The 12,587-nt window shown below is 42.4% G+C and overlaps 1 protein-coding gene across 2 annotated transcripts in view; it reads right to left on the bottom strand.

The window, feature by feature from the left end:
- Positions 1-12,587, bottom strand: part of cop1 (COP1 E3 ubiquitin ligase) — a 141,610-nt gene that overhangs the window by 21,401 nt on the left and 107,622 nt on the right. For both annotated transcript variants that reach the window (XM_069937536.1, XM_069937535.1), the window contains exon 15: positions 2,579-2,695. In XM_069937536.1, the coding sequence (XP_069793637.1) occupies positions 2,579-2,695 (117 nt within the window). The remainder of the gene's footprint in view (positions 1-2,578; positions 2,696-12,587) is intronic.

Here is a 12,587-nt window from a genome sequence, read left to right on the forward strand (position 1 = left end):
CAAAAACCAATATAAACATCAGATAGTGTTTGATTAGCTTGAATTAGAACTGATTGACTGAGGAATGCAACTGGCATTGTCCGAATGAGTTTTAAGAAAGTGTTTGAAGTCATTTTTAAAATTTATTAACAATTATTATTGACAGTAAAATTTTGTTTATGTTATTAAACTGGGAAAAACTTTCAAATGGAGAGACAAACAAAATTGATTCAAAAGAGAGATACAAATTGGCAGAGAAGAATGAGATGCTACATTTCACCAAAAGGAGAGAAGATAGACTTAAATTACATCGTGAATTTTTTCAGCTTAAATTCAATTCTCCACAAAGGTAGAAGATGCACCATTCACTTCTCCACAAAGGTAGAAGATGCACCATTCACTTCTCCACAAAGGTAGAAGATGCACCATTCACTTCTCCACAAAGGTAGAAGATGCACCATTCACTTCTCCACAAAGGTAGAAGATGCACCATTCACTTCTCCACAAAGGTAGAAGATGCACCATTCACTTCTCCACAAAGGTAGAAGATGCACCATTCACTTTTTCACAAAGGTAGAAGATGCACCATTCACATCTCCACAAAGGTAGAAGATGCCCCATTCACTTCTCCACAAAGGTAGAAGATGCACCATTCACTTCTCCACAAAGGTAGAAGATGCACCATTCACTTCTCCACAAAGGTAGAAGATGCAACATTCACTTCTCCACAAAGGTAGAAGATGAACCATTCACTTCTCCACAAAGGTAGAAGATGAACCATTCACTTCTCCACAAAGGTAGAAGATGCACCATTCACTTCTCCACAAAGGTAGAAGATGCACCATTCACTTCTCCACAAAGGTAGAAGATGCACCATTCACTTCTCCACAAAGGTAGAAGATGCACCATTCACTTCTCCACAAAGGTAGAAGATGCACCATTCACTTCTCCACAAAGGTAGAAGATGCACCACTCACTTCTCCACAAAGGTAGAAGATGCACCACTCACTTCTCCACAAAGGTAGAAGATGCACCATTCACTTCTCCACAAAGGTAGAAGATGCCCCATTCACTTCTCCACAAAGGTAGAAGATGCACCATTCACTTCTCCACAAAGGTAGAAGATGCACCATTCACTTCTCCACAAAGGTAGAAGATGCACCATTCACTTCACCACAAAGGTAGAAGATGCACCATTCACTTCTCCACAAAGGTAGAAGATGCACCATTCACTTCTCCACAAAGGTAGAAGATGCACCATTCACTTCTCCACAAAGGTAGAAGATGCACCATTCACTTCTCCACAAAGGTAGAAGATGCACCATTCACTTCTCCACAAAGGTAGAAGATGCACCATTCACTTCTCCACAAAGGTAGAAGATGCACCACTCACTTCTCCACAATGGTAGAAGATGCACCACTCACTTCTCCACAATGGTAGAAGATGCACCATTCACTTCTCCACAAAGGTAGAAGATGCCCCATTCACTTCTCCACAAAGGTAGAAGATGCCCCATTCACTTCTCCACAAAGGTAGAAGATGCCCCATTCACTTCTCCACAAAGGTAGAAGATGCACCATTCACTTCTCCACAAAGGTAGAAGATGCACCATTCACTTCTCCACAAAGGTAGAAGATGCACCATTCACTTCTCCACAAAGGTAGAAGATGCACCATTCACTTCTCCACAAAGGTAGAAGATGCACCATTCACTTCTCCACAAAGGTAGAAGATGCACCATTCACTTCTCCACAAAGGTAGAAGATGCACCATTCACTTCTCCACAAAGGTAGAAGATGCACCATACACTTCTCCACAAAGGTAGAAGATGCACCATACACTTCTCCACAAAGGTAGAAGATGCACCATTCACTTCTCCACAAAGGTAGAAGATGCACCATACACTTCTCCACAAAGGTAGAAGATGCAACATTCACTTCTCCACAAAGGTAGAAGATGCACCATTCACTTCTCCACAAAGGTAGAAGATGCACCATTCACTTCTCCACAAAGGTAGAAGATGCACCATTCACTTCTCCACAAAGGTAGAAGATGCACCATTCACTTCTCCACAAAGGTAGAAGATGCACCATTCACTTCTCCACAAAGGTAGAAGATGCACCATACACTTCTCCACAAAGGTAGAAGATGCACCATTCACTTCTCCACAAAGGTAGAAGATGCACCATACACTTCTCCACAAAGGTAGAAGATGCACCATTCACTTCTCCACAAAGGTAGAAGATGCACCATTCACTTCTCCACAAAGGTAGAAGATGCACCATTCACTTCTCCACAAAGGTAGAAGATGCACCATTCACTTCTCCACAAAGGTAGAAGATGCACCATATACTTCTCCACAAAGGTAGAAGATGAACCATTCACTTCTCCATAAAGGTAGAAGATGAACCACTGTGATGATGATGATCCCTATTTCTGTCACATAAATGTAAATTACTGTTTCCATTAATTCCTGTGAATCCTGCTGCATCTTTTCACATTTCATAAACCAGAATTCCAAATGTTCATCAACTCGACAACCATAGAATGTGACAGTTTATGTAATGCACATAATCAAATGTATTTTGGAGGATGTTACCTGCACATCCGAAGGCCAAGTGGTACCTGGAGGTGGGGCTGAACTTCACACAGCAAACATTAGCCTTTGCTTCAATGCTCGCTACAGAGTTATCCAGGTTTGTGGACCACAATTTCACTGAAATCAAAGCAAAGGAATTAATAAAATAATTATCAAGTCAAACAAATGCATAAATAAGAATATTTCCCCATCAGAGAAATTATGAATGAAACAAATGACCTAACCTTTACTAAAAGAAAGTAGCAGCAGTCCACTTGCTGTCTGCTGGCTTTGATAGGTCAGGACACCTTCAATAACATCCACTATTCCTCCCATATCAGGATGGAGATAACAATTCGACTTTGCCCCCTCCCTAAAACTGTTGTCGCTTGCAAAATTCATCAGCACAGGTTTTCTAACACAGGTCCAGCTCAATAAAGAATGTTTATGAAAGTTCCCTGAAGGTCTTGTCCAGCTACAACAACAAAAAATGCACTCTATTCACAAGCAATCTCAGTCTTTCCAACAACAGAGTCATTTAGCATAGAATAAGTTGCATGTCCCACCCTGTCCATGCCAAGCAAGTTGACATTCTGGGCTAGACCCATTTGCCTGCATTTGGCCATATTCTTCTGAGCTCTTGCTTTCATTACATTTGTCCAAATGTCTTTTGAATGTCAGAATTGTGCTGCTTCCAGTGTTTCCTTTTTATCTCCCCCCAAGATGGCAGCATGCGAGCTTGTATTGGCCACTTCAGCTCCTTACAACGGTGAAATCCCCAACCCACTGTGGTAGCTCTGATCAGGAAACCCTTGTCAAAATTCAAAAGTGAACCAGATTTTCAAATTAACAGATTGGAATGCTAAGATTCTGTGCAGTTTCAACCAACCGAAGCAGGAAACTCAGGCTGCTGCAAACTGCGGAGTGGATCGCAGGATACACGGCAGGAGGCCATTGGAACCACTGCTGGAGAAGGCAGGAGCATGGAAAACAGGTCGGCTTCAGGGTTAGACAGAGTTAACCCCTTCAGACCTGAACTCCTGACGATCTCTCAAATGTAAGATCGCTGGAGGAAAAAAATGGATTACCCGAGGGTGCAGTGCTCTGCTGATGCCAGAAATGTGGCTCCAGGACTCAGCAATCCAGCTGGATGGCCTTATCTCCTTCAGGGCAGCCAGAGACACTGCTGCTTCTGGCAAGACTCGAGGAGGGGGACTGTGCATTTACATCAACAAGAACAGATGGACCTATGTCTGTTGTGAAGACCTTCTGCTCAGCAAAGATACAGGATCTCCTGGTGAAATGCATACCCTTCTACCTCCCCAGAGAATTCTCGGCCACGTTGATTGCTGCCGTCGGCTAATGAGGGTGAAGCCATGAAGGGGCTTTAAGGTGCCATCTGCAAAGCCCAGACTTCCCACCCTGACAATGCCATGATTGTTGCTGGCGACTTCAATCATGCCGACTTGAAAATGTTCTTACCACAGTTTTCAGCAGCATGTGAACTTTACCACCAAAGGAAAGAACACCTTGGACCACGTGTACACCAACATCCCTCGTGCTTTCAAGGTTGCAACCCCCAACCTTGGTAACTTGGATCACATATCTGTCCTGGTAAATCACTGGCAAAGCAACCTAAGTCAGTTCACGGGGATATCGGGACATGGTTGGGGGGGGGGGGGGGTGAGGGAATATCAATGCTGCGAGGCTGCTTTGAGACCACAGACTGCAGCTTAGCTTCAGGGAGGTGGCTAGATCAGCAAGTGCATTGAAGATGTTACTGAGATCAAATGCCTCACAACCAAGCTAACCAGAAACCATGGTTGGATGCAGAGGTCCGGGCCATTCTCAGAGCTCATGATGCTGCCTTCAGGATGAGGGATAGGATGGCACCAAGATCAGCCAGGGCTGAACTCCACAGTGCAATCTGGAAGGCAAAGTGAGGGTATGCACAGAAAATACACAAATAGCTGGGCAACACCCAGGCGCAATGTGGCAAGGGATCAAGATGATTATGTATTACAGGTAAACCTTGTGAGTTAAGGACAATGACACCTCCCTTCTAGACAGACTGAACATCTTCTATGCACAGTTTGATGAGAAGAACAGGATCACGCCAAAGACAGCTGTATCCCCCGATGAATTGGCTCCACGCATAGCCACTGCCAAGGTGGGGAGAACCCTATCCAATGTGAATCCACATGAGGCAGTGGGACCAGAAAACATTCCTGGTCATGTACTGAAGGACAGCGCGGACTGATTGAGGGAGGTCTTCACGGACATCTTTAACACCTCACCGCAGCAGTCCATTATTCCCACAGGGTTCAAGACAGCTACCATCATCCCAATTATCAAGAGGGCAACAATAACAGGTCTCAATGACTACCATCCTGTGGAACTGACTTCCACCATTATGAAATGCTTTGAGCGTCTGGTGATGGAATGTATCAAAGCACACCTCCCAGAGATACTAGATCCATGTTAACTTGCCTATAGAAGAAACTGTTCCATAGACAATGCTATAACCTTGTCACTTCACTCTGTCCTGGACACCTAGAGAACGACACCTCATACGCCAAGCTGTTGTTCATGGACTTCAGCTTGGCGTTTAATACGATCATTCCCCAGATGCTGGTGGAGAAGCTGTCCTTGTTGGGACTCAACCCCCCTCTCTGGAATTGGATCCTAGACTTTTTAAAATGGAAAGACCACAGTCCGTCCAGGTCAGTAGCAGAATATCGAGCGCCACCAATTTGAACACTGGCGCATCTCAGGGCCATGAGTTTAGCCCGCTCCTGTTCACACTACTGACCCATAACTGCATTGCCAGATCCAGTTCCAACAGTGTAATCAAGTTTGCAGATGACACAACAATATTACAGGGAAGAGGTGGAAAATCTCATGAAATGGTGCAAGGGGTACAACCTGAGTCTTAACGTGGACAAGACGAAGGAAATGATCGTGGAATTCAGGAGGACCAAAAACATCACTCTCCATTACATATCAACAAATCTGTAGTATAGAGAGAGAGTGGAGAGCACCAAGTTCCTTGGAGTTCACTTAACTAGTAACCTACTGTGGACACTCAACATCTCACTTGTCAGGAAGGTGCAAGAGTGGGCAAGGCTACTGGTTACCATTATGTCAACCTTCTACAAGAGCTATACCAGGAGTGCGTGGCTGGCTGCATCACCGTGTGGTACGGTTGCAGAGAAAAGGATCAGAGGTCAATCCACAGGTCTACGAGAGTGGCAGAGAGGATCACTGAGTCTCCCTCCCACATCAAGGTGATCTACCGGAATCACTGTCTGAAGAGGGTGCGGAAAATCATTAAGGACCCCTTTCATCCCGCACATAGCATTTTTTAGCTGCTTCCATTGGGAAAGAGATACAGGAGTATCAAAGCCAGACCACCAGGCTGGGGAATATCTTCCCACAGGCAGTGATAATACTGAATGACCAGAGGAACTGTTCTCACTAATCATCCAAGACTTTCATTAGTGAAAAACAATATTATTTTTATAGATTATAATACTTGTTCTGCATATGCATTGTTTGTTGGTGCGTTATATCTGGTTGTGTGTCTGCATGATTTTGCACTGAGGACCAGAGAATGCTGTTTTGTCAAGTTGTACTTGTGCAATCAGATGGCAATAAACTTGACTTGTCTTGCTGTGCCAGCTCGTTTCACATTTGGACTATCTTCTGAGTGAAAAATGCTCCCTCAGATCCCTTTATATTCCTCCCTTCTCACCTTAAACTCTGCCTTCTGTTTGTACAATCATCTATGTTGAGAAAAAGACTGAGCACCAACATTATCCATGATTTTATAACCTCAAAATGATCACCCCCCAGTTTCCTTTGTTCTGGGAAATAAATTAGCAAGCTCTCCAATGTCTCCCTTTACCTCAAACCCTTCAGCCCTAGTAACATCCTGGTGAATCTTCAATTTATTGATGACCATCCTCTAGCTTGAAGACCATGACTGTCCACTATACCACCAATTTTGATGTTATCTGTAAATTTACTGATCACATTAACTAGATTGTCACCGAATAATTAATATAGATGATAATCAACAGTGGAGCCAGTACCAACCCTAAAGGCACACCACTGGACATAGGTCTCTCATCAGAGAAACATCATCATGCGTCTCTGTCCTCTTCAATGATGCCCATGGATCCACCTCAGCAACGCAGGACCTTGTCAAAGGCCTTACTAAAGTCCTTATGCATAATGTCCATGATCTTGCCCTCACCATCCCTCTTGATCATTTCTGCAATCTCTGATGAACAAAGCCATGCTGACCCCCTCCAGCAATTTTCGACCATTGACATCAAGCTTACTGGTTTGTAGTTGCCTGGCCTGTCTTTACTATCCTTTTTAAAGTATGGCACATTAGCCACCTTCCAGTTTTCTGGCACTTCATCCAAGGCCAAAGATGGGGAAAATATCTCAGCAAGGGGACTCCACAACTTCTTCCCTCACTTTCCACAAATGAATATGCACTTCATTAAGCCTTGAGGATTTGTCCACTTAAATATGTTCCTAAGCTGCTACAACCTCCTCCCTGGTAGTTCTAATGTTTCCAAACCTCACCACTTGTTTCCTCCAATTCTTTGGCCTCAACAGTAAAGACCGAGGAGAAGCATTCATTCAAAGTCCCCATCCATCTCCCATAGCTCCACACAAAGCTCCGTTGATCTTAAATAGGACCATTTTTCTCCCTTGCCACCCTTTTACGCCTAAAATACCTATAGAATATCTCAGGATTCTCATTCATCCTGGCTCCCAGCTCCATCTCTTTTTGTCTTCCTAATTTCCTTCTTAAGCAAGCTCCTACATTTTCTGCATTCAACGAATTTGTTTGATCTGGACTTCTTAAATACGATGCAAGCCTTTCTCCTAATGAGAGCTTTGTCTACCAGGATTCCTTAAACTTTGCAACCTTGTTCTTCACCATAATGGGAACATGCATTGCCTGAATTCATTTAATCTAATTCTGAAAGTTCCTGCCTATTTGCTCTGAAATCAACCTTGTCTGCAAGTTAAACAGCTTTAAATGTGGACCAGTCTCATCTTTCTCCATAACTATTTTAAAATTAATGAAGTTTTGGTCACTGCACTTAAAGTGCTCCCCCAATTGGCCATCTCATCCCCTGAGAGGAGGTCCACTTCTGCACCCTCTCTAGTTGGGTCCTCATTATATTGATCAACTTCTGCTCTTCCAATTCCCATTGACTATTTGGGGGACCTTAATACAGCTCCAAAGCGATCACTATCTTCTTGTTTCTAAGTTCCACCCATATATCTTCACTACATGATCGTCCAAGGATATCCTAAGCACTGCTAATAGACATTGCCTTCACATAAAAAAAAACGGCAACCCTCTCCCCCACCCACCCCCCCCCCCCCCCCCCCCACTGCTTGCCTGTGCATGACATCAAAAGTATGCTTTTTTGGAACAATGAACTGCCAGTTTTACCCACCTCAGCCATGTTTCTGCTATGGCTACCCAGGGGTGGGCAACCTTATTTTTAAAACTCACATTCCACCTCAACTATTCCCTATGTCATAAGTACTCTGTGATTGGTAAGGGATTGCTTACAGTGGTATGTGAGTGGGAAGGGAAGGTTCAGAACCACTGGTCTAGACCCAATTGTTACTGAAATATTTTGCTTGAGAAAAACTGTCATTGGCCCATTTCCTTTGGAGTTATGAAACCATGCACATAATGAGTCAATTAGGTATGATTAAAACAGTGGTTTTCTAACTTTTTCTTCCCACTCACATACCACTTTAAGTAATCCCTTACGAATCACAGAGAACCTATGGCATAGCGTATACTTAAGGTAGAATGTCAGTTGTTTTAAAAAAGGTTGCCCATCCATGTGCTATGCCAAAATAACCCAGTTTTCTGAACAAATTTACACCACGAGTTAATCTGCCTTGCCCATTATGCCTCTTGAATTAAAATAAATGCAACTTAAACCTGAGGACCTACTTTCACTTTGCCTATCCTGTCCAATACACTTGCTCTCTTTGAACACAGTATTCGCCCCCAACTTCTCATCTGAGTCCCAGATCTCAACCAATCTTGTATAACTTCCCAAGCAGCACATAATAGATACTGAAGGGGCAAATTTGGTGTCAAACTCAGTTTCACAGTAATTTAGAATAGAAATTAGGAGGAATTAGAGCTGTGGTTTCAAACTTTTGCTTTCCACTCAAATACTACTTTAAGTAATCCCTATGATATAGATACTCTGTGATTAGTAAGGGATTACTTAAAGTGGTATGCAAGTGGAAAGAAAATGTTTGAAAACCACTGTTTTAATCGTACCTAATTGATTCGTTATGTGCATGGCTTCATAACTCCCAAGGAAATGGGCCAATGACAATTTTTCACAAGCAAAATATTTCAGTAACTGGGTCTAGAGCAGTGGTTCTCAACTTTTTTTCCCCCACACACATACCATCTTAAGTAATCCCTTACTAATCACAGAGCACTGATGGCATAGGGATTACTTAAAGTGATGTGTGAGTGGAAAGAAAAAAATTGAAAATCACTGAATTAGAGGATAGCGATTCTCTGGAAAACTACACAGAGACAGAAGTAAATTCATGGTTAAAAGAGAATTGATTTTTGAATAATAGGGAAATAAAGCATTCTTGGGAGCAGGCAGGAAAACTGAAATCCTATTTTTCATTTATGGATAGAAATAACTGAGAAGGATGTGGACCAATTAAAAGCAAATGGGACTAGCACAGGTGGGCAAGGATCAACATGAGTTGACCTGCATAACTATTGAAGGAGCAAGCTCAAGGAACAGAAAAGCCAATTTTTCCTTCTTGGGGACCCAAGTCATTTTTGCTAACATTTCTAACTGGCCTTGTACTGAGAAAGTTGCTGAATTATTTAAAGTAACAATTAAGGGTCATACGCATTCATTTGCATTTGGTGTTCTTTGTGTGTGTATGAGATGCATGTTTTCACACTGTTTAATGAATTGATATCTTTGCTATTGGATTACCAGTCCAGACTTAATTAAAAGTAACCACATCCTCCAATGCCCAGTGAAGATGGGTTTTGATGTTTTTTTTAAATTTTATAAATGGCTCCTTCAATACTCAACTACTCATATCATCAGAAACAGAAGAGCATTCTGCCCTGAACTTGAATGAATATTTATCAAGATTGTGGCTGAGCTTCCATTTCAACACCATTTCAGGTCTTGCCTCCATTTCACTCATGTCCAAGAATCCACCTCATTTTTGAATTAAATCAACAACTAAACCTCCACAACTGAGGGGAGAGAACTCAAACAATCCATAACCATGAGTGAAGAAATGTTTATCTTAAGTGGTCTGTTCCTAAATTTGAGATGGTGCCATATTTCTCAAACACTTCACCCAGGAAAACATCCTCCCTGTATCCCACCATTGATTGAGCCCTTTCACAATCTTGGATGTTTCAATGAGGTCACCTCTCATTCCTGTGAACTCTCAAAGATTGAGACCAAGCCTACTCAGAAATGGGCCCATCAGCCTACCACATTCACGCTGACATATTTGTCCCTCTACACTAATCATCCGCATTAAGATTGTGCCCTCCAATGCCATGGCTGTTGATGCATCTGTCTAAATGTCTCTTAAGCATAATAATTGTATTTAATTCCTCCATCTCTTTTGGCAGCAAACTCCACTTTAAAATCCCACCTCTTTGCTTAAAATCTATCCGTGCCTCCAATAATTTTACATACCTTGATCAGGTCCCCTCTCACCCTCTTTTGTTTCAGAGAAAACTAGCCTATCCATTCTCTTCCCATATTTAAATTCTCCAAACCAGGCAGCTTCCTTGCGAATCCCTTCTGAATTCTCTCCAGTGCAATCCATCCTTCTGTAGACTGGTGACCAGAACTACAGCAAATGAATTCCAATAGCTTGGTAAGATGTGATTTATTTTTCAGAAATCCATATTGTCAATGTATTTTACTTTCTCATTTGTATTGGAACTTTGATTCTCTGGGTATTTCTCAAAGTTTTCTGTGCCACCTTCAATTAGGACAAAGTAATTATGTAATTCCTCTGCCAGTACCTCATTCCTCATGTTGAATTTGCTTGTCCCAGTCTGGAAGGGACCTCAACTTTTCTTTGTACAGTCATGGAAGCTCTCTCAGTGCATTGTTATGCTTCTCAAGTTTATTCTCATGGTCCACAGCATGTGCGAGTCTTTCAACCACGTCGCCAATAGCCTGCATCCTCTGTGGGTCCTTCAGCCGTAAAGCCCCTCACTGGTCTATTGCCATGGTCATAGTATTCTCTAGGGTTGGCTCCTATGCTACTCCTTCTCAACTGGGGGTAGTTAAACCCCATTTCTGGTGCCGATCCACTGCATTCACCTGGAGTCTGCAACCCCTCAAGGCTGCTGCCAGCACAGGTGTCAACATCTGAGGTACAGACCCGTGGTTGCAGGATTTTAAATATAAACTCCGTGGGTTCCGTTACAACAGGCCATTTAAAGCCTGTACGGAACTGCCAGCATTAGGACTGGGCAGTTGGACTCTGCAGAGGAATACTGTCTCCACTCTCCCAAGTCTGCACTAGCAGGAGTACTGCCGTTACAGCAGCTCCGACAGTGCCACCAATTATCAGTTTCTTGGTTGGCCTTTATTGCATTTTAAAACAATTCCACTCAGACTTACTGCTCCTTCTGGTTATTTTATAAAATTGTTTAAGACTTACTATGATCTACTAATTCTGTATTCCTTGATTGGTACTTTATTGAACCCTTAAGGATTGTACATTTGTTGCAAATCACGTAAACACTCACCATTACTTTTGTACTATCGTACCCTTCATCGCATTTCCCAGTTAAGTTATTCCAATTTCACAGCATCATGATTTTCTTTGTTTGGATTGAAATACATCACTGTTAAACTTGATCTAAAGTTCCAGCATTTCAAGGTCATCGGCAGGGGCTTTGTTACAAAATTAGAAATTACCTTTTCTCACCACACAAAACTGGATCTAAAACTGCCTGCTTCCTAGTTGGTTTCTCAACATACTGATCTGGAAATAAACTTCATATACATTCCAGGAAACCCTCTTGCATTGTTAGTGCTATTTTAATTCACTAATGAAGATTAAAAACCTCCATGATTCGTGTTATCTTTGTTATAACAACCTGACATCAGAATCCCAATGAGGTACTCTGTCTCCTGCTGTTTCCGAGCTCCACCTGCACTGATTCTATTTCAATACCATGATCTGTGGTGGCAGAATCCTTCCAAACAAGTCCTATCTATGTGACTCACAGGGCAATTGCATTGTCCCACTTACTTTCCCTATTACCGGCCCTCGCACATTCCCCATAAATCTACTATTTACCGATATAATGGGTAATAAGTTATAGTTCCTAGAAATCTAAATGGGAGCGTACACAGATGGAATTTAGTAAGTTAAACCTGGGCCCTGGAGAGTGTTGGAGAACAAAGTGACTTGGAGTGCAGGTACATTGCTCCATGAAATTGGTGACACAGGTTAGCAGGGTGATGAAGGCAGTGTTTGACACACTTGCTTTCATCAGTCAGAGCATTGAGTACAAAAGCAAAGAAGCCATAATACAACTGTACAAGATGCTGGTGAGACAATATCTGCAGTATTGTGCACAGCTTAGTCATTCAGGAAAGATATCATTAAGTTGAAAAGGGTGTAGAGAAGATTTTTGAAAACGTTGCTGGGAGGCTTGAATTACAAGGAGATGCTGGACAGGCTGGGACCACTCTCCTTCAAATATAAGAGGCTTAGGAGGGATGTTATCGAGGTTTATAAGATCATGATGGGCATAGAAAAAAACCCACCAATTTACCTTATCTATCTCTCAGAGTAGAGGAATCTAAAACTAGAGAGCATAGATTTAAAGTGAGGGGGAAAAACTTATGAAAAGGACTGAAAATGCACTTAACACAGAGGATGATGGGTAGATGATACGAGATCCCAGAGGAAGTGGGAAAACCAGGACAATTGC

This window comes from Narcine bancroftii, chromosome 5 (genome assembly GCF_036971445.1).
Source record: "Narcine bancroftii isolate sNarBan1 chromosome 5, sNarBan1.hap1, whole genome shotgun sequence".
Lineage (NCBI taxonomy): Eukaryota > Metazoa > Chordata > Chondrichthyes > Torpediniformes > Narcinidae > Narcine > Narcine bancroftii.